The sequence below is a fragment of the Haliaeetus leucocephalus genome, unplaced genomic scaffold (genome assembly GCF_000737465.1).
Source record: "Haliaeetus leucocephalus isolate CR32 unplaced genomic scaffold, Haliaeetus_leucocephalus-4.0 Scaffold687, whole genome shotgun sequence".
Lineage (NCBI taxonomy): Eukaryota > Metazoa > Chordata > Aves > Accipitriformes > Accipitridae > Haliaeetus > Haliaeetus leucocephalus.
The window spans coordinates 4,774,875-4,797,994 of NW_010973123.1; the positions used below are offsets into that span (position 1 = coordinate 4,774,875).

The 23,120-nt window shown below is 35.7% G+C and overlaps 1 protein-coding gene across 5 annotated transcripts in view; it reads left to right on the plus strand.

Annotated features, from left to right (window-relative positions):
• Positions 1 to 22,036, plus strand: part of RUFY2 (RUN and FYVE domain containing 2) — a 24,420-nt gene extending 2,384 nt beyond the window's left edge. The window contains exons 4-17 of one of the 5 annotated variants that reach the window (XM_010579964.1): positions 1,254 to 1,377; positions 3,574 to 3,635; positions 4,240 to 4,305; positions 6,104 to 6,173; positions 7,401 to 7,502; positions 8,282 to 8,398; positions 9,065 to 9,232; positions 10,752 to 10,849; positions 14,873 to 14,992; positions 16,800 to 16,929; positions 17,518 to 17,612; positions 18,674 to 18,722; positions 19,636 to 19,713; positions 20,576 to 22,036. In XM_010579964.1, the coding sequence (XP_010578266.1) occupies positions 1,254 to 1,377; positions 3,574 to 3,635; positions 4,240 to 4,305; positions 6,104 to 6,173; positions 7,401 to 7,502; positions 8,282 to 8,398; positions 9,065 to 9,232; positions 10,752 to 10,849; positions 14,873 to 14,992; positions 16,800 to 16,929; positions 17,518 to 17,612; positions 18,674 to 18,722; positions 19,636 to 19,713; positions 20,576 to 20,719 (1,423 nt within the window). In that variant the 3' untranslated portion in view covers positions 20,720 to 22,036. Of the gene's footprint in view, positions 1 to 1,253; positions 1,378 to 3,573; positions 3,636 to 4,239; positions 4,306 to 6,103; positions 6,174 to 7,400; positions 7,503 to 8,281; positions 8,399 to 9,064; positions 9,233 to 10,751; positions 10,850 to 13,779; positions 13,924 to 14,829; positions 14,993 to 16,799; positions 16,930 to 17,517; positions 17,613 to 18,673; positions 18,723 to 19,635; positions 19,714 to 20,575 lie in introns of those variants that run through there. The other 4 variants (XM_010579965.1, XM_010579966.1, XR_775177.1 and 1 more) reach the window with 4 other exon arrangements.
• The last annotated feature ends 1,084 nt before the right edge of the window (positions 22,037 to 23,120 follow it).

The following is a 23,120-nucleotide window of genomic DNA, read 5'->3' on the forward strand; positions in this document are numbered from 1 at the left end:
CCCCCCCCCCAAATATTATTATTTCTATTTGCTACTTTTTAATGTATCCTTAGTGTAGCAAGGTGTAGCTTCTGGTCTGTAGGCTTATTTCTTCCAGTCCTCAGGGTAGAGGGACCAAACACCGCTGCTTCATCAAGATTGAGGGCCAGCTGACAGGAGAAGGGCTGTTTCCTCCCCATCATGTAGGTTGACCTTCTGCAATGTGCCTGACTGTTCTTTCATAGATGAGGGTGTTGGGGAAGGGCTCCCGCTGCATTCCTCTGCCATGCAGAATGCAGACTAGAAACCTCTGTCTGGAGAGGAGATGAATTCACCCCTACCATATGCATGATTTCCTACTAACCTACCATTGCACGGAGGACTATTGCCTTGAATTTTCCTTTCACAGTTGGAAAACTGGCATTGCTCTCTTCTAGTATAACTTCTCCTTTCTGATGGTATAGTTGAAGCACAAAGGGAACAAAAAACCTTGTCATCTTAATTTCAGTTCTATAATATATACATATTTCTAAGACTTTTCTTGTATGCCTAGATAATGCTGGTATGTCAGGATGACATTGGTGTTCAACAGCTATGGACTTTTCCATTGAAAGCACAGTTTGTTTCATAGAATTTAAAAAATGCAAGGAGGAAGAAGTAAATGTTGGTATTCTGTTGTTTAGTGGAGTGTTTTTAATTTAAAAACCTTTTTAGCATTTCAGCCCTTTCCATTTCTCTTCTCTTACCCATTTAATCTCTTACTTGGCTTCTTTAATTTCAAGCAAGTGTTCATTAAAGTCCAGACCTTTTTTTCACACAAGGTAAATTTTTAACCATTCTTCTTTTGCATTCTCTAGTGTTTCTTAACAACATAAGAATTGTCTGACTCAGTATGGCCAAACATCCATCCATCTGTTGCAGTATCCTATTCGAAAGTGGCTAATAGCAAGTGTATAAGGAAGAGCTTTTTTTTTTTTTTTAAGACAAAATAATTATTGCCCCCCAAATTTCCCAGGCCTCTAGCATCTTCTGGCTCAGATTTCTGGAGCCAAAGGTAGTATCTTTGTTTTTAATAGCCTCTGAGACAAACCATGCACTTTCAATTTTTAAATGTTTATGAGGTGAAAGTATGAGCAGACCCAGTTCATCTTTAAGGACGTTGGAGTAAGGCTAAAGTAAGAGAAACAGTTCAGATTTAGATGTCACTTATTGTTGATTTATCGGGTGTAAATATACTGAACATACCAATAAGATGCAATTTTCTTCTTTAACAGTGAATTTTATGAGTATCATGCACTAATGATGGAGGAAGAAGGAGCAGTTATTGTTGGGCTATTAGTTGGGTTGAATGTGATAGATGCTAACCTGTGTGTGAAGGGAGAGGACCTAGATTCACAAGTAAGTCAATATAGGTAAAGTAATGTACGTGCAATCCATAAGATTTTTATGCATAGTGAATTTTGTTACTATGGAGTTGTGACTTGTTAGAAATCTTACTAGCGACTGTTTAGGGTGTGATCCAGCTCCTGGATCAGCGGGGGCTGTTGCATTAACCTCAGTATCAGCTGGGTCAGACCTTTAGATGGTGATAATTGTCAGAGTGCAAGGGTAAAGTTTTATGCTTCGTCATCAAATAGATGCAATAGTAGCAATGCAGAGTGCTTTCCATGTTAATTGAGTAACTCATCCTTTTCCTTTGCAGAAGTATAGTTCCATGATCAGTTTATCCCATTCAGTTCATTTATTGTTGTTCTGGAACAAAACAGGAATGTTTCAAGGACCTGAAACGAAAACTTGCTTCATGTAGTGTAATAAAAGACCTTATAAGAGGGTGACTGCTTTCAGTCTGCAAAATAAGACTTGGAATTCTTCCTGTTTTGCAAAGTGTTTTGACTTTGAACTCTGATCCTTTCCAAGAAAATCTTTATGGATTCTTTTTAAGGCAGATGCACAAGTATTTATAAATAAATGTAGGCTGTGTTCAGTCCTGATTGTTTTTTTTTTTTTTCCCCAGCTTCTTTGTGGAAAAAATCATAATAGTTTAAGTGATTATTGCTGTATTTCAGCATATATTTGATGAAAAAGCAATTTCTATGGCAAAGACAAGGTATAGCTAATTGAGTACGTGTGCTGTTGATTCATAGGGTTAACTTGTCTTTGATTGTTCATTCTAGTTACTAACTAATGTTTTAGGCACTGGTCTTGTGTACCAGAAGACATAACATTGAAAGTCCTGTAACTGTAGAAGACTTATCAATGTGCTCTTCTTAGTATTGAGAATTATGTGTTGTATTATAAATCACAATATCTATTGCTAGCTACATCTTTTTTATCTAGGTCACTTGGCTTTGCTGTATGAGGGGAGGTAAAACTTGATTTGAGAAGGTAGTAGTGGCTGTCCAGATGAGATTTTAGAGTAATTCTGTTTGTGAAGATTAGTATAAATAAGGCACCTTCTCAGGGAAGCCGGAAGCAAGTTGTATTGAGCAGAAAGATAAACTTCTGAAGGATGATGGAGGTTGCATCTGGGAGCACAGTTTTGGTATGTTAGAAGAATGCTATTCAATGGTGAAATGTGTGTATGCACACATGGAGAATTAAAACAAAGTAACTTTTATAGAGATAACATTTTACTTTTTATAGAGATATTATTTTGCTTTAATAAGCAAAATATGTTTTTTAAAAAGCTTTTGGAAAAGAGACTTTTTAGAAAAGATACGGAAAGAACAAGTAGAAGACCATCATAGGAAACTGATAGGACAGCATTGCATAAACAAAGGAAATGTTAGACTTAGCAAGTTACTTGTATTCAAGAGCTAAAGGCAGCTCAAGCAGGAAGCAGTAGATAGAGAAATTGAAATACTTTTGTGAAGAGGCTGCCAGAGACCAAAAAGGAAGGGTTTTGGTAAAGCAAAGGTGGTTAAATACGTTTGTTAAAGGTTTGTGAATAGAGTTGGAAGCATAACTCATGGTAATTTTAGTTATAGTATATATGATTAAATTACAATTGAATAGAAAATAAATTAATTAGATTCAGATTCAACAAGGTATAAAAAAATGAATGCAGTTGACTTGGCACACCTGGGAATCAGCAAGTGTGGAGAGGTGGTATTATTTGGCAAGGAATATTGAAAAACTAAACATGGGGGAAACATCAGTTTGGGAGATGTGCTGTGATAGGAAATCATGTGAAACACTACAGATAAATTATCACAAGTCTACTCAATCAGTGACAAGGTTGAGTAGTATCTGATAATTCCCCAAATGAAAGTCTTCCTGTAAGTTCTTGGCTAAGCTCGGTGAGAGGTAAGAAGTCATCTTTTCTTTGGGCTTTGGTACCTGGCACATTGTTAATTTTGTTCAAAGGTAACGTAATTCTAAATTCTAAAGGTAACAAATACATGAGACTACACTTGAAAAAAAATTGTGTTTAAAATGTTACAGTTCAGGTTTTTTGAGCTTCTGGCTGAAACCAGACCAATCGTAAAAAAGCTGATGTAACTGAGGTTTTAGTAATTATGTAGATGCAAGACCATGAATATTGACAGCAGTTACTTGTATGATATGAAACTGTGTACATTTGCTTTCTCCTAGGTTGGGGTGATTGATTTCTCTATGTATTTAAAGAGTGATGATGACCTTGGGGGTAAGGAAAGGTACGTCCTCACCAAATACCTCAGATTTTGCATGTTAACAAACGATTTCTTGACTGGTGGCCTATTCTTTGTAGAAATAAGTCAGGTTCCCTAAAGACAAACAGTCTTCTGATCTCACCATCTTGAGAAAAAGGGCACACTACATTGTTCTGTATTACTAGTTAGCTGGAAGAATATTTGCACTCTGAAGCAAGCCTCAGCAACATCACCTGCTTCCTTTACCTGATGGATAGTACTGGGGGATTGGAAGGTGGCAATGAAAAGGAACCTGCTAATCTTTAAGCCCTCAGCTTGGGATTTATTCAGTGTTTCAAAGAACCAGAGCTATAATGGAGTAAATAAACATAGTTTTTCTTTTGAGACTGTATATGTTCTTATGTTTCATGTAGAGAAATTGTTTGCAGTTAAAACATTGGGGTTTTTTGTCTCTGATGTCACAACATGTAAGTTATTGACTTCATGATTGTGAGATGAAGTTACTTCCTTTCTTTTTAAAAAGCACAACTAAGATGGACATTTGCATATGATAGCTGTATATATTTTTTCAGTACATAGTTCACTACAGCATTTTGTTAAAGCTAATTTTATTATGTGTTTGCTTTAGAAATGTACAGATTGCTGCAATTTTGGACCAAAAGAATTATGTTGAAGAACTAAACAGGCAACTGAAGTAAGTATTACTTTGAAGTATGCATGGCAGGCCAGGCTTACAGGTAATACACATCTAATTCCTTTTGTACCACAGCTTTGTGAGAGAACTTCAGAGAAAGGTGTGCAAGTTCTTCATGTTTAGACTGAGGATGTAGTGAAGTTGGAAAGGATACACTCTTCTGGAGAGACTCAGGAAGTCTCAGTTTTCATGCTTTTGACAGTCAGCACCTTTATTCTTCAAAGAAATGAAAAACAGCAGGCCAAAACTGACCAAGGTCGTCATGATTCATAACTTCACAGGAATGAAAAGCTTGATCTGGATTTTAACGGCATTCTATTTAACAGTTTTCAAAAAGCGTTATTGAGTGTTCTGGGTGAATCTACATGCTTTTGTTTCTTTGCCGTTCATAACATTTTAGTTTGTAGCTTTATTGCCTAGGACCAAAACTGAGTAAGTTCATTGCTTGCTGGAAACTACTTATACGTTGTAGTTCCTGTAGAAACAGTTTTCAGGGAAGCAGCCTTTCCCCCTTACTTTGCTGGATGGTGCAAACCTAGTCCACCACTGTGTGTGTTACTGTACAAATAGAGAAACAGTGATTGTAATTCTCTGAGGAGTATTGTACAAAATTAAACAGTGTGAGGAGCTAAAAGAAAAAAACCAAACCAAACAACAGACCCACAAAGAACTTCTGTAGAATCTGTAGTATAGCTGATCTTCTTGATCCCTTTTTGAAATATAATTGTATTTTTTCATTTTTAATGCTGGTAATCTTTATCATTAGTTACTATATGGCTACTGTTGGGATAAAGATTTTGTTTTGAAATTGTATCAGTCACTGAGCAGAAACCTTCAACAGGACAGAATAATTGAGTGCATCAAATATAAGCAAAATGAAAGTAAGCTGAGGAGAAAGGAACTATCGCAATTAAGAACAGTGGTGTTTGTGTGATGATAGCTGTCATAATTCAGGTGAGCCCCTGTGTATTGAGTATGTTCTTGTAGACTGCTTTATGCATGGAATTACTTGCAAACCAGTGGTTCAACAACTCTCCTATTTTATTTCAGGTCAGCTGTTCCTTTCCACACATCCTAAAATGCATCCTAAAATCCTCTACCTTGCCATTCTTAATGAACTGGTAACTTCTGAGGACACCAGAGTAGAAATAAGTGGAAAAGTAAACAGTGTTAGAGAATAGGGTTTTTTTCTGTGTGTGAAGTGCCGCTTAAAAAAAAAGTGCTTACAGCAGAAATAGGCAATCAGTTAATGGAGAAGGCCTGAATGTAGTTTGATATGATAAAGACCCACAGAGTAGTAAAAGGGAATAAAATTCTGATGATACTTACAAATGAAGTCAAGAAGCATCAAGAAAGGGGTAGCCTGAGGATGAATCTCAAAAAATGTGGAGAAGCAAATAATTTTATAAGAGAAATGGGTTTTGGAGGAAGAGAACTTGGGAGAATGGTTTTGTTATATGGAGAAAAAAACACAAGAAGATTGTAAACTGTCTTTTAAGGGAACTCATTAAACGTTTGGATACAATATAGTTGTGAGGATAAAGGAAAGGGAGAATACATGTAAAGGCACATCCAACCAGGAGTTTCAGTGACAGGGATGACATTGGGAGTCGGAAAGAAGCATATAAATATTCAACAAAGGAGACTAATTTTCTTATATTTAGGAAAACCTCAAATAACAGGAGCAGACCTTTTAGCACTGAACCATTAATCCTTGTACCTTGCATTAAAGCTTTTGAGCTTGGTTGAATGAGTTTTGATGTAATTTTGAATAATGTTTTTTCTTTTTCCCTTTCAGTAGCACAGTTAGCAGTCTACATGCAAGAGTTGATTCACTAGAGAAATCAAACACTAAACTGATCGAAGAGGTATTGTTTTCTTTTAGTAATGTATAATAGATATTATTTACTCTCAAATACTATATTTCTAAGTAAACTTAAATTATTTTAATGTACATAACTTCTGTATAATATGTTCACATACCTTTATTTTGGCTTGAAGAGAAGGTGTAGTAGCTGCAGGGATTTGAAGTCAGCTTGCCTAGGTAGCCTGCAGCATCAGTAAATTAATTCTGTAGAACATCGCTATTTCCCACTTTGGACAAAACCAGAAGAGAAGCCTTTATTAATGCCAACTGTCAGTCTGATTTTGTGCAGATGACTAGTCCATAATGGATGACACCACTTGTTACAAAGAAACAGAAGGTAGTTCACCAAGCAACTTCTGTTACCATTCTCAGCTTTAGCCAAAGGATTGTTTCTTGCTTATTTACCATATGCTTATATATAATTTTTAGACTTGTCTAGCTCTAGTTTTATATTTATATCCTATATTTCCGTTTATCTTCGATGCTTGACTAGATTCCAATATTTTTAGCTTTGTAAGAGGGCACAATTTTTTTTTTTAATCTGAGCTGCTTGAGAATAGTTAATGAAGTGGAAAATTGAGATGTCTAAATTCAGCTATTGAAGGGATAGCTAGCTCACTCTGGGTATTAATGTATCCAGATAGAAGGAAAACATTTTTTCTTAGTGTTAATTCTCAGAGTATTCTCTTTCCTTTACAAGCCTTCAGCCCAACTGTCTACCTATTTTGATCAGCTGGTTTATAATCCTGACCTTAAGGTGTATAATGTAGGGCCCAGTTATAATGTTTCCTCTTTTGTAAATATGTTTTCTTTTCATTTGGGAGAGGTTTTCTTATGAAAATTGCTCCATATGATATGTTAAGATGTCTGAGAAAGAACAAAACTGGATATATTTGAATCCACATAGAAAGAAAAAGTTTAGGGTGAGGAAAGGGGATTGAGGGTCTCTAAGTCATAATAAAGCAAAGAAAAGAAAGCATATTTTTTACCAGACATGAAATAATGAAGTATCTTGAATACGTACTCTGTTGTGTAATGAAAGTGACTCATTACTAAACCCAGGAGCTTTACGTTTTCTTTATAAACAGTTAAACGTCTGTTTGGTAGAATGCGAGAATGGACCAGAGAATGTCTTGGTCTTGCATTCATCAGAACACATTTTATTTCATTTCCGCTCACAAAAGTGGTCACACTGCTTTTCCTTTTTTCTTTTTTTTTTTCTTTTCAGTTAGCGATAGCCAAAAACAATATAATTAAACTTCAAGAAGAAAACCATCAATTAAGGAGTGAAAATACTCTTATTTTAATGAAAACACAGCATCATCTAGAGGTATGTTAGTTTTCTCACATTTAATGTAGTAACATCATGTGGTTCTTGTCATTCAAATGTTCTTATATCTCAACTTGAAGTCAGCAGTAGCTGGGCCAAATCTAAAACATCTTTTATTAGGGAAAGGACCTATTAAATCTGGGAAACTTTACAGTGGCATAAATATATCGAAATTATAGGACACTAGATTGTTTTATAACCATATGTTAATTTTTGTAGCATTTTTCCTTGTATTCTTTCTATTTTTCTTCCCTTCTTCCTTTTTTCTTTAAACTGTAAGCTATATCTAAGAGTATTTAAGGCATTATTATCTGAAAATCTTGTCAAAATAGCATGTGTTTTAGTTGGCAAACTGTCTATTTAGACCTGTCTCATTATATGGAATGACAAATGGAGTAATCGTGTATACAGTTGCTGAACATTTTTTTTTTTAAGCTGTGATTTGTAGCTCCTTATGTAACTTCTTGTATATGTTTTACAGGATAATTGGTAAAACCACAGGTTAAGCAGATGTTTGGATTGCTCAGTACTGCAATAGTTGTGTATTAGAGTGATTTAGTGAAGGAGGACTGTACTGCAATGCAGATGTTTATTTTGCTAGATTTACTCAATTTTCATTATAAAACTGATGACCACATAGCAGAAACAGCTCTTTCCATGTTTGTACTGTACTTGGAGAATGTATTTTTAAGCTGCTTTTTTTTTTTCCCCACAAGTGTTACATTTATGCTATTAATTGCTAAACTTGCGACGAAGAAAGATTCTCTATATCTTTGTAGGCAACTAAAGTGGATGTTGAAGCAGAACTTCAGACATACAAACACTCTAGGCAGGGTTTAGATGAAATGTACAATGAAGCACGTAGACAGCTTCGAGAAGAATCACAACTTCGACAAGTAAGTGTTCTTTTCTAGGATTACACAGCACTTCTAGAAAAGATTATGCTTGAGAAAAGTCAGTATATAAATATTTCTAGTTTTGCTTTTGCTGAGCTTAGATGCTGCCTTTAATCGCCTTTTCTCTAACTGCCTGTAATAAAAAGGGTTTTTTAATGGAGCAATCAATACATCATATTTCTGTAACAATGTTGCTAAAGCATAATAAAGAAAATACTTTTTTGAGAAATTTTTAGGTAAGTTGTTAGCATTACTGTATGCTCTGTATGTATGCTAAATCTTTCTTGTAAAAATAGAAATCCTTTAGTTCTATTTTGGTAATTAATACTTAGGCAACTCTATGCAACACTGGCAGGGTAATTTCTTAATGTGAGTTGTGTCCTCCCAAATTTAAAAAAAATAAATTGGTCACTAAGTACATGAGAGTGTAATGTTTATGTAGTGGATAATTTGCAAAGTTGAAGAGGGGAAGAATTTCTGAAGTGAAATAGGTGGTGCTGCAGCTCTGTTTGTGTTAGCTTTTGTCTATTTCAAAACAGAGATAAGATATTGCATAATTATTCAAATATTCTGTGTTAGTGTTAGCTTTTGTCTTTTTCAGAACAGAGATAAGATGTTGCATAATTATTTAAATATTCTGTGTTGCATTGTGTTTTTGTTTTATAGGATATGGAGAATGAGCTAGTGGTTCAAGTTAGTATGAAACACGAGATAGAACTTGCCATGAAGTTGCTGGAGAAGGACATCCATGAGAAGCAGGATACCCTCATAGGTCTTCGACAGCAGCTTGATGAAGTTAAAGCAATTAACATGGAAATGTACCAAAAGCTGCAGGTAAAGGAACAATCTTTAACAAAACTGATGAAATTACTTTGATTGGTGTGAGAGATGCATTACCATTTTGTTTAGTTAAATACTGCTGTTTCCTTAATTTTTGGTTCCTTTCCGCTTCTAAAGTCAGCTTGTCGTTTTGGAACATTACTGATATAAGCATGATTTCACACAAAGAAGTTCTTAAGGCAGTCACTTAATGTTAGGGGGTTTATACAAGAAAGGAGCATGAGAATAAGATCATAGCCTAAGAACATGCTATGTGGAATATAGAGAGTAATAGTATATCTAGTGATAATGGCACTTTTTACACCATCTTGGTATAAAAAACCAAGAGAATGTAGGCACATAGTGAGGTGTTAAAGAGGAGATCTGAACTTTCAAAGTAAGGAAAGGCATTTGGAAAACAAGATTGTGTTAAATGGAAAAAGCTAATTATAGTTGTGGTTTGGTTTTTTTAATCTACTAACAAATTAAGAAAATCTGTAACAATGCAATGCTGCTTTGGGAGATTGTGGATCTCGGAGACCCAACATGCAGTTAACAAATGACCAAACACCAGGGAAGTTTAGCAGTGATTTATTTATGCAGAACATAAATTTGATTTATGGAATAAATTATCAAAAAAAGCACAAAACCCCAGCCAAATCTGTGGCAGGATGAGGGGAAAAAATAAGGGTGCTGCAGAGAGATAATTGAGATGATGGACAAAAGATGCTACTTTTCCACCTGCAACTGTGAGTACACTGGACAAGAGGAAGAGAAACAGAAATAGAGCTGGAAAGAAAAATAAGAAGAGAATGTTGTTCAGTATGTTAGGATCTGTAGGGTTTGTTTTTTCTTTTAAAGCTGTACTTCTGGGGACTGTGGGTAACACTGATTTCACTTAATGACATTCAGATCCACTTCCTGGGCAGAGTAAAACAGTTTAATCATGCCCAATCTCTGCTGTTTAGGGACCAATTGATAGTGTTGATCTGTATAGCAAGAATAATGCTCTACATTTTATTTAGATCTTCAAGTTGCAGTTGAAACAGCTCTGCAAGCAATCAAAATTGTGATGTGATAGTAAAATTCTTAAAAGATTTTTAGGTGCATGTGGTAGTTTGATAAGAGTTGGAGAACCTTAGTGATTTCCGGGACTAAGCATCTTAGTTCCGTATTGGTAAGGTTCTAATGGGCTACTTAAAAAGATGATCAGTGAATTTAAGTTGACTTGCAAAATGATTAACTAAGAAAGAAAACCAAAATGAAAAATGTTTTTTTACTTATTACTTATTAGAGTATATAAATATAAATACTTATTAAATAGCATCTACAGTTGCAAAGTACAAAACTACAAATTTGCTAGGTATAAAATTTTAAGTACTGTCAACTACATTTTAAAAATGTTTAAATGTTTAAAAAGGATCAAAACCTGAAGCCATTTAAACATTTTTCCCTTCAAGTACTGAAGAAAAAACCCCATGAGGTAACAGTGTAATATATACCTACTTCAGTTTTAATCTTTTTTGTAACACAGGTTTCTGAAGATGCTATGAAAGAAAAGAATGAAATAATTGGCCGATTAGAGGATAAGACCAATCAAATTAATGCAACTATGAAACAACTAGAACAAAGGTACAGGCCCATCTTTGTTTTTCTCCATTCATGTCTCCATGCCCTTACATTTTACTGCCTTCCTACACAGTTGCCACTGAAATGTGACTTTCAACTAGAAAATTTAAAAAGAACCTTTCCGAAACTTTAACTAGTGCTTTATTGTTTGACTTTTTTTTCTCTTTTTAACAAATATACTTATTTTAAATACAAACTTAATCTCTCAGTTTTCTTCCTCCACCATCTTTCTTCTGCTACTAGGTTTTTGTGCTGATATCAAAAGTTGTTCTTTCAGCTGTTTCAAAATTCTGATTCATTATTACCTCTTTTTTTTTTCCCACCTGAATGAAATGCAATAGACACCAAAGCATTAATCTTGCTTATACTTAAGCATGTGCTTAATATAAACATTTAATGCCTTCATGGATCACTGCTATATTTGCTGAAGCTATTAAAATTGTTGTCCATTGTTTTGGAAGTACCATTATTTTCAATGACACAATGAGTTTTTACACTGAAGGGTTGAAAAGTGAAAGACTAAAATTCCAGTATATAAATTTACATTATGGTTAGACTGCATGTATTACATAATATTAAAAATGTGATTCATATGTTTTAATTTAGTGGCCTGTATGCAACATTGATCTTTTTAATTGTAAAATATAACATATCCATAAGCCCTGTCATGTTGGTGTTTGACACGTCTTTTTTTTCATTTAAATCTGATTATGAAAAACATGGTTATGTATTAAAAAAATTAGTGACATGAATATTCTTTTATTGACATCCTTTTTCCCTCTTTTTTCTTTTTCTTTTTATCCTTTATCCCAATTTTTGTTTTTACTATTTTGCTGCCTTCATCTGTCTTTGATTTTTGTCCACTGCATTCATGAAGTGACAAAGATCTGTTAACTCAAACTAGGACTATTGCAATGTCATTCATCAAATGCGCCAGCAATGAAGCTCAGCACCAGTATAAACTTGTCAAAGATATATCATTCTGAAAGCTCCTCCAGATCTGTTGTGTTTAAATAATTACTGATAAAATACAACTTAAGAATTTTAAAATTACAACTTTAAATATAAAGTGGTATTAGAAATCCTGCACTGTAACTGATCGTAGCTGGGTTCTATTTTATTTTCTGAAAGAACATCATCTCCGATCTCACTTTACCCCTCTTTAAAAAAAAAAAAAAAAGAAAAAAAAAGAAAAAAAAAAGAAAAAAGTAAACTGCACTATTAGTAAGCAAATGTAAGCTAGTTTTCTAATGCTATTTAATCACTTCTTAATTGTCAAACAAAGTTTATTTTAAAAGGTTAGCTATCTTTACTTTGACTACATTTTTATGATATTTGTTTCTAATTAGTGAATTTTCCTATTCTTTGTGGTACTAATAGATTTAAAAAGTAGCCCTTCTGATTAGTATTTCCATTCTCCGCTGCTTATTTCTTTCACTTTTAGGCTGTATTTATCCCAAAAGCATGCTCTCTGTTGGGCTTTTTGGTTATAACTAGCACTGTTTTCTTAAACAGAGTGACAGGAGTTTGGGGGAAGGGGGGTTGAGTGCTATTTCAGAACAATATATTTAAAAAAAGAGGGTGGTGTCAACATATATGTTCAGTTTGTACAGTGGAAGAATTACAGGTTTGGGGGATAAAACAGCTGAAGCACAGTTCCATTTTGCTGATGTGATGTGGGGTAAAATATTTTCATGGAGTTAAAATGTGTTTGGAGCCTGGACTTGGATGGGGCTCCAGACAGGAAGGACAGCACGCTCTCGCAAATTTTGTAGCTGTGACTCCTGCCTAGAACAGCTGCACCGCGATAGCTACAGTGGAAGTTGTAGTAATAAATAGGATTTACGTTTAGGCCCCAGATCCTGAACCTGCCTAACTTGTTTGTCAGCTAAGGATCTTGCCTCTCTGTGGCTACATCAACACTGTAATCATAACCCATGGTTTTGCCCAACCCCTTTTTCCTCCCTCCACCCATCATTAGGCAGTCTTTACAACTCATATTTCTGCTTTGAGCTGCTGCTCACCTGCACTACAGAAATAAGAGAGTTTTAGCTGCTGACTGCCTTTGACGCGCTTCCCAATGTTTGCTCTCAAGTGTAGAGAGGAAGTTGACTGGGAAAAGAATCTTAGGGTCTTTTTAAGCCGAAGGGGATGTGTTTGCAAAAGTGGAGGCAGGACACAATAATACAGAAAGGGTTTCTGCTCCCTGATAATATATTACCTTATTCCTTGGTTTGGAATCAGAAAGAGCCTATAACATGGGCTGGCTACTAGAAAATAAAAATAAATATGTATCTCCCATCCTCAAAGAAAACCTAAACCAGAAACAATGAATAGAACAACGGGTAGACCATAGCAGAAATGGGAGCGTTAACCATCTCACGGTCATCTATGCAAACAAGTATCTGCTACAGTATCATCTGAATCGCAAATCCTGCTGCAAACTTGGTCCAGCTCAGCATTTGTCTGAATTACAGCGGTGCAGTTAGCCTCGGTGCTAGTCTAGAGGATCGTGCTGTAGCTTGGGTTGGCTAGCATGTTTCCTGGGTAGCAAGCTCCCTTTCTACCTTGGTTGTGGAAAATACACTCCAGTTCAATCTGTGATTTAGGGACAGTTTTAACTTGCTTTTGGTGTTATTGTCTTGTGTAGCTTCATTCAGCTGCCTCTGCCCAGTGAATTGACCCTGCTTTTTCCCAGTATTTTCCTTTCCATAGATGTTTTGGCCCTCTGTGCCACTACCATTGCAAACGTGACTGGGAACATTCTTAAAACAACTGGTGTAGTTGAATGAGACAGTACACACACTTTATAAGGTAGTTTCATTCCAGTCTTTTTTCACTTGTTTACTGGCAGCTTTTGGAAACCCCTGCTGGTGCAACTTCATCAGTAGAAGCACAAATGTAGACATATTGCTGACTTAATTTCTTTTTAGTTGACATTGGGAGTTGTGAGTAACTCTGTATTCAGCTAGCTGCTGGGCAGTGAGCAATCAAGCACAGAGAGACAATATCACAGATGTCTCCCACCACTTACCTGAGAGGCCCTTGAAACAATTTTGTTAAACACGACACAGCAGGTGGGGACATTCAGTGGTATTTTACAGGCTTTTTTACTCTCCTGCCTTTTCATCAAGACAGGTGTAGCCATGATATAGCACAAGTTCCATTTTAGTAACTTGACTTTTGTTACATTACATCCATCTTTTTTGGACTGAAGAGGTGACCAAGCAGAGAGGAACAACAGTGAACTAATGGATTCCAAGGGGAGTGCTAGCTGAAGCATTAACAAACCCCTAGAATTCAGAAAAGAAAGATTAAATAAAAACCCCAATCCCTCATTTCCTGATAATTGGTTTTATTTATTTTGTCTATAGTATGGAGCTATTTTAACCAATGTAAGAATGCATTATTTTTAATACAGATTATTTAAATTAATTTAATAATATGATGTAGTTGAGGTAGTTCTATAAATGTAGTGGGACCTGTCAGGGTGTGTCTTGTTGTATTAGGCTAGTTAAGTTTTTTTGCTGTCTGATTGCAGTGCTCTGTATTCAGCCTTATGCCTGAATTGTTTTGAGCTGCTTTTGCACAACACATGCTCTGCCCTGTCTTAATGGGTCATTAGTACAAGCCAAGTACTTTTACAGGATTTATTTGGGAGGGGGAAAAAAAAAAGCTTCCAAAAATAACACATGAACATATGCTAAAGGAAAAAAAAAAAAAAAAGCATTAAGGTATATGCTTCAATTCTAAAATATGTATCCTCATGCTTTGGCATCTGTTATTCATGAGCATAAAATAAAACAGTGATTACTTACAGTGATTACTCTCTTACTGTATGAAAAAACAGGAGCTAGTTCTCTAGGCATTGTACGGATTTCTCGTTTGAGTTTGTGAGTTTCCCCCAAACTTTGTTTTTATTTAGAAATGTTTCTATTTCCCCATTTTTCTTTTATTTGTCTTCTTCACCCTCTACACCCTAGTTCTAGCTTCAGTTTTACCCAAAGTTGATTTGAATTACACCAGATTGCAGCAAGCAGAGAAGGCTCAAATGGAGGCTGAGGCCGAGGATGAGAAACTTAAACAGGAATATGTGAATAAATCTGAAAGTCTGCAGAAAGAATTCTCACAGAAGGAGAAACAGCTGTAAGTATATCTTTCCTTTTTGGAAAAATATACAGTAGTAAATATTCAATGTTGCAATATGTCCTGTGTCTTAATACAGGCTGGTTGTTGATAAATGGTTTTGAACAGAATGTAAATACTAAAGATCTTCATGTTAGGTACTGGCAAGATGGAAGAAAAGACACCATTCCAAGAAAGTCAAACTACTTTTGGGTGCCTCCAAAATGGTGTGCAGCTTGAAAGGAGGGGAAAGAACAGCATTACTTTTTGTCTGAAAGTGCCAGCTTAATTCATGAGGAATTTATCATAAGTGGGGAGAAATACATAGTGTAGTAGTAGTAATAAGACACACTTTTAACAAAACCCGCAAGTATGTAGCAGTATAAACTTAAACAGAAATGGCATAAGAATAATTTAATTGATCAGGCTTATGAATAAGGTAGAAATGGTTTAACTTACCACTGTGCAGGAAGTAAAAATAAAAATCCACTGGAGTCATAAATATTAAAAAGTAATATAACAGCCAACCCTCTAGTCTTTCTCCTGTTAAATCCTTCAGTACTGATTTAAATAAATGTGTAATGTAAAAAGCTCCCTGTAAGGGCAGGTGTTCTCTCTGGAAAGATAACAAGTAAATTATTTAAGACAGTGCGAATCTGTGGCACGACAAGGATTGGTGCTTAAAAATTAGTGATTTCCAATCCAATTATTAGCCCACCCTGCCTTTCTTACAACTCTGAATGTTAATAAACTTGTTTAACTGTCATGACAAATGTTCGCTTTACTACCACAGTCATCTTTGCAGATTTTGGCAAAAGAACAGTTCAGACCCCAGCCTTAGAATTCTGCAATTCTGAAACCTCAAGGTCATGTTCACTTCTGATCTTTTCCAGCCAGATGCTGAGGTAGTGTCCCAAAATGTAAGTCTTTCCTTTAAAAATGGTTTGGGTTTTAAAACAGGAAAATTAATGTGGATACAGGTTTTCCAGCAAAAAACCTTGCATGACTACTCTCAGATTTTTTCCTCTCTTATTGTGTTGGCACAATTTAGATCTAGAAGGTTGAGCAGTGTACTTCCATCCTTTGGTTTCTCCGTAACATTCTAAACACCAATTCCTCCATGAAACTGATAGTGAAATTCCAGCTAGAGTGGATCTTCCATCAGAGTAGCCCTAATTCCTTTAGCTGGACTCCGGTTAAACTAATAGAATTTAGATCCCTCTTTAAGTTGACCCTCAGCTATGTAGAAAGCTCAATAAAAAGAGTAATTTAAAGTCCTTCCTCCTTTATTTTCAATTCTGTTCAAAATGCCATAAGCCTTAGTCTAAAGTCTAGAAGAGTCACATCTAAGGGTATAACATTAAATAACTTTTATGAGCACCAGAGATATATACAGTCATTGTCTGCACCACCAATGGCAGTATGGTTGGTTGGTTAGTTGGTTTATTTTAGAAACAAGCTATGTAAGGTTAAGGGGGCTTTGCCTTATGCATGTTTTAAAAATACTTGAGAATTTTGTAGTTAATCTTCTCTTGCTCATTTATTGCAAAGGTCAGCTCTTCAAAATTATGCCATATTATTGGTCCTTTAAATACACTTCTTTTTAAAAGCATTTTCTAAGTGACAGTGTTTTGTTTTATTTATTATATTGATGTCTAAAATACTATGATATTGATACATTATTTCTGTTTTAGAAAATAAGTTGATAATTTGTTTATTATGATAATAGTATATTGCACCCAGAAATAAACTAATTTTTGTTTTTTAAAAATGATACTCTTGTGCACAGTGATTTTGTTTGGGTTTTTGTTTGTTTTGCATATTATAGGCTTCAGCTGGAAACAGATTTGAAGATAGAAAAAGAGTGGCGACAAACCTTAGAGGATGATCTTCAAAAGGAAAAAGAAACTGTATCCCATCTGAGAATAGAGACCCAAGAAATAATTAACCTTAAAAAAGTAAATTCTGCAGTAAAACTTGACTAGTAATTTAGAAATTGACTGCAAAGTTAGTTATGGACTTAGACATGGTATTTTTAAGAATTTCTGCAAGTAGATAAGAAAGATTAGATTAATGTATTATCACAAATAGATTAAGAAAAAAATTACCTTTTTTTAGTCCTCATTTAGTCCTCAGATCAGAACTCTGCTTTGAATAAGGAAAAATGAAATCTTTGTTATCCTTTCTCAGTTATTTTGAAGACTGTCTTCTCATCATAGGCCAGAAAGTGCTTCAGCTTCTCTCTGACTTGGTATACATGGCTATATAGTATTGTTATCTCTGCAATCAGTCATTTTTATTTTCTTCCTGGAGAGGACTGCAGAAGCAAAAACGCTTCATCTCTTGGGGTCTAAGAGTTTAATCCTCACTTGTTGCTGTTCGAGTCGGATTTGGGAATCTTAATAGAGAGTGATGGATCATTCATTCACTTGGCTTTCTCAGTAAGATTAGCTTTGGGTAGTAGTTTTATAGGCAGTAGGCAAATACAATTTTGAGAATAATTGGGTTTTTTTGGGTTTTTTGTTTGTTTTGTTTTTTGTTTTAAGGAGTTCCTTAAACTTCAGGAAAAGAACAAGCAACTGAAAATGATATGTCAAGATCAAGAAGCTGCTCTCGAAGAACTGGCATCCAAGCTGAGCGAGTAATTTCCTTATTCATGATGATGATTATTTTTGTCAGATAAACTTGAATTAAGAAAAATAATAGGATGGTGGTCATGTGAATTAGACTGTATATGACAATATTACCTAACCGGTTATCAAAAAAGAAATATATCTAGTTAGGTCAGGTCTGTTTATTTTTGGTTTTGGCTGGTGGGCTGGCTGTGAACTCATGGGTAATTATAGTGCTCTGAACAGAAAATCCTAGTTTAAAAGGGCCAGGGGGCATTAAGAGTTGTTTTGCATTGAAAATGGTTGGCTAGTTTGCATGTTGTGGCATTCCCAAAGAAGAAACCAAGTAGAAAACAGCTCTGGCTCCAGCAGGACACGTGCTTATCTTCTTGTGAGCATGCATGTTCGTGGATTCCATTCTTTGAAGAGATGAAGTTTCTCTGTATGACAATCATAGGCCATTGTTGCTAAGTCTGTAGAGGATGTAAGGGATTAATTTACCAAAACCCTTTCAGACTCTAGTGAGCAATAAGCTCTGAGCACAGCTCTCATTATTGTTACGTGTTGTTAAAGTTTCATTTAATGATCTCTGTCTTGTAGTTTACTACTTCTAAGTAGTGTGGACTTTCATGTCCTATAGAATAACTTCACATATATACTGTGACTCAGTCAACTCTGAGTGGGTTGGCACTGGATGGCTGTGGGGAGGCTGGTTTCTCCATAATGACGTAATGTGGTCTTGTACAAGTCCGGAAGTTTAAATTCTGGTTTTGTACCAATGCTGTGTGCTAGCTTTAGGTATTTTGCATAGAGCTATGCTGGTACAAATTTCTCTTATCCACATAACCCCAAGCAAGTTTACAGCCATTCAGAGGATTCTGAGCTCTTTGGAGAGAGCTTGTCTTTGTATAGTGCTTAGTACAGCAGGGCATGATACTGATTGCATTTCCTGGATGCTGCTGTAATATAAAATACCAGCTAAAAGTTCAGAGTACTTTGCATGTATTTTTTTAAGTACCTGCAACTTTTAAAGTTGTTAGGCCGCATCTGACAATATAGAAGTTTGAAATAGCATTATCTTATTCTTTAGATCAAAGCTGAAAATAGAAGACATAAAAGAAGCAAACAAAGCATTGCAGGTTAGTAGTATTTGGAGGGAAGAGAACCCTTTTTTTTTTTTTTTTGGCTGTTCCGTTTAAAATATTTCATAAGCATGAGAAGACTTCTCTCCAACAGCAACTACTCAGGAGAGACTCATTGTATGAGTTCCTCCAGTGGGAGAGAACCATAACTCAGTTGATTTTGATTTTTCTTGCTTGATGTACAGCTACGCATTTTGACACTTTTCTTGCAATGGTACATCCTTCTATATTTTACAGAGTGTATCTGGGACAGAATATGTAACCAACTGAGCTTAAATTATATACTACTTCTCAGTGATCAGTAAATATTCGATCATCCTAGGAATTAAGTAAACCTGTAGCACCAAAGCTGATAAAATGTGATCAGTAATGTTGAGAGGTTTGGAACTTTCTTAAAGATATGTAGGGAGCACTTGAGAGCAGAGATCTTGTCTGGACGTATTTGAACACGTGGTATGTCACCTTGCGTATCATTTCAGTCCAAATAAAGGTGTCTGAAATGGTTTTATTGAGCAAATTCCTGTTTTAATTAATTGGTTTAGACAGAAGGAAATTAACAGTTCTTGACACTGTCCTGGTTTTTTTTTCTTCCCTACATCTTGGGGACTGTTCCTATGTGATGGGCAGGGAAATGGGCTTCAGCTCTGAGACTTTGATACCTTTCTGCTTTTCCGAGCTCAGCCATTGACCAGCTTTACTACTTTGAGCATGTTCTCTTTGCACCTATTCCTGCTCTGTCTTGTTTCATAAGGTTTTGCAGTGTTTTGGAGCAGTCTTGCACTGCTTTAGAGTGTCTTTGAGACACATTATACTGGTCTCAGAGCATTAAGCAATTCGGGCAGTAAATGTACTGCTATTGATTTGTCTTGTCCCCTGGAAATACATATAGTTATGATGATTTTCTCTCCAGGGCCAGGTTTGGTTGAAGGACAAAGAGGCTACGCATTGCAAGTTATGTGAAAAGGAGTTTTCTCTCTCCAAAAGGAAGGTAAAACTTCAATGAAATTTCTTCCAACTTGTTTTACATGTATTATGAGAAAAACATTAATTATCTTAGAGGTGCAGCATGAAATGTCAATGCTCAGATGAATGCATGGTTATTTTTGAGATGTCTTTCTAGTTCTTCGATATGTACAATGCAGCTGGGCCCTAATTTCAAAAGAAACACTGCCTTTTGGTGAAGTGCCACAAAGGAATATACTTAAAAATTATTCAACCTACTTTGTGGAATCATCATCTCAAACGCTTGTCAGCTCTGGCCCTGTTACAATTTGACACGTGTGGAAGTCTTTTTATGGCGTTTTTCATACAATAGACTAGAAATTATGAGTTTATTGTCATTGTAAAGTAAAACGTGATGTTCATTTCCATGCTTTATTAATGTGTGCAGGAATCTTTTTTTACCTTTTTATGTTAAATCTCAATTAGCTACCTGACAGAATCATCCAGTGTCTTGAATATCATTGCTTATATTATATTTTTATATAGCAGAGTATGTTCTTAATCCAGGGATTGAACGAAATCTGCAAAGCGTGTGTGTGTGTGCGTGTGTATGTGTGTATATATATATATATATATATAAATAAAACCCCTAAAAATATATATGGTCCTGGACAGACCATCTAGCTAGCTATCTGCTGTGGTGAAATCCTAGACCATGGTCTGTCTAGGATTGCATCATAGATTGGGATTTAGATGAATTATATTTTGAAAACTGATTCCATGCTCAGACCAAAGAAGTAGAGGGAATCACATTTCAGATTGCTCTGTGTATATTGTTTATTGGTATCCAATTACCAAGTATATTTCCATTGTAAATTTTAATTTTTAATCTTCTCCCCATTATTTAGCATCATTGTCGAAACTGTGGTGAGATCTTCTGTAACGCCTGTTCTGACAATGAACTGCCTCTGCCTTCTTCACCAAAGCCTGTTCGGGTCTGTGATTCTTGCCATGCAATACTTATACAGCGGTGCTCTTCTAATGTGGCATAAGATTATTTTACAAGATATTTATTACCTTTTGGTATTTAGCTAATCCTGTTAAAAAAACCCAAAACAACAAACCCAACAACTAAAGAATATACAGCAGTATTTCCAGAATTTCAGGTAAGCAGTTTAGAGTTGCATTTTCAAGGTACCATGGAGGAGTTATTTGTCTGCTTCCTGTTGAAACAAGTAGAGCAAATGGGACCCAAATGTACAAAATGCGCGTCTTAAAAATACAGATGACAATGTTAGTCTAACAGGTGGCTCAGAAGCTCTTTTGGAGGAAGCAGGCCAGTTTATAGAGGAGACTCAGTGTTAACGTGTATTTGATGAGTATCTTAGTCGTTACGATGATCTTGGAAAAGGTGATAAACTTACCTGTTTTTACAGGTTAGTCTGCAACAAGTCCAACCTAATTCTGCTGCAGAATGTGCCTGTGATATTCTGTTGTGAAGCAAACCTGTGCAGTAGCTAGTTTTAAATTGTATTTTAAAAAAAGTAATGCAATTAATGCAGTGGTCTGATCAGTTATTGCCAAACACCATATTTGTTTACTTCCCCTCAGTTATCAAGATTTGATACATCCAAGAATATTGCACTGACAAGTCTGTTCTTTGTAGTCAGAGGTGTAAGGGGAGATTTTGTCAGATGAGTAATGAACAGTGCCTCTAGGCACTTCGTGAAGGAAGGTGCGTTTTGCTGAATTATTAACTATTAATTTGACATATCCCTGTTTCCATGAAAAGAGAGATGTCCATCACAAAATTGTTGCCTGATGTTGTCTGTAACCTTGAACAAGTATCTTTGCATTATTTTCATGTAAGTCATGCTTTTAAGCTTGTACATGTAGTCACTGTACAGCTCTAGAAGCAGAGTGAAATCTGCCACCAAGAAAGACTAGGATTAAATATTGGGGACCGCATCCTTTCTGTGTTGGACAGGAACATTCTTCCTTATTTCATCATCATCTTTCTCAAACTTTCGGAGTTTGTTCGTAAACTTCATATTTTTTTCCAGAGCACTTTAGAGTACGTCTAGGTCTGACCACTCTTCACACTGATGGTAACTTCTGCTGCAATGTAAATTCTTATTCTTCCTGTAGGCAAATACAAATAAATCATTTGATAAATTGTCCTCACTTCTGTGTCACTGCACTAGAACCAGTCTACCCTCTTCCCTTTAGCTGCTCATGCAATGGGGTTCAGCCATGGCATCTCCACGCTCTGGTCAGTGCTGACAAGCCGTCAGCAGAATTATTGGCCCGGTAGTTCCTTCAGCCATGGGCTTGGAATATTCTCGCTAACAGGAAAAGGGAGGCTTTTGCAACAGGTCTTTTAATTGTTCTTGCACTTTGTGTAGCTTAGCTTTGTCTTTTGAGGATAGGTATTTAGTTAATATTCTAAAAGCTAATACAGCTGTTGTTTTTAACACCTCAATGTAGTTGCTTATGTAGCTTTTGTAAAGAAAAATGTTTTTAAAATTACCTGATGTAACTTTTTGTAAAATACAAAACAAATACTTGTAAATCTGTAAATAGCTTTTGGAAAAAAAATAAATTTAATTGATCTGCAACTTAAATATGGGAATAATGTCACTTTATTTAAATTTGTAATTCAGAGTATTTTGAGTATTTTCTTATGACTTGTTCAAGTTGCTTAGAAAGTCTTTGCATACGCTGGGGAGTGGGGAGCTACCGTGCTAATGACGTAATAGACCAAGTGCTGCTCACGTGCCTCCTGGAAGTATTCCGAGTGTTGCCAGTGGGCTTTACGTGGGGCAGGTATGGATGCAGCAGGGTTTGATCTAGGATATAGATGATGCTGATCTGTACTGCTTTAACAAGTAACTTTTCAAAAAGTATGCAACTAAACAAAATTAATTTTAAAATGGGCCATCTTTTAAAGTAAGAATATAATGCATTTCCATAACCTGCAATAAATTAGATTTCTATTACTGAACTGTGAGCTTTTCCTCTCCTCTGTGCTGTTCTGTTTGCATGGGAAGACGTCACTGAAGTAGTGTATAATTATTCAGATTGCTTTTACTTACACAAAGTAAAACTTCTGCCCTGAACAAAATGGTGAATACTGTTATGTTCTGCGTGGTTTTATTTCCCTTAGCATCAAACTACGTACCTGGCATGCTTTTAGCAGTTTTTTGGACCGCACTATTATTAACCCTGTACCTTTTGTCTTTCTATAAAACCCTGTTCTTTGACAGATCGTGATTCACATTGAGCATAGGAAGGTCTGTGGGGTACCTATTCTGTTCATCAAATGGTAACTGTTCCCGCAGGATCAGAGCAGCCTAGTTTGTATTATTCTTGGAAATGACTTCTGAATTAATGAACTGGGGCCGTTAGCGAGTAAGCAAGAGAAAAATATGCTCCTCCTCCTGCACAGACAGG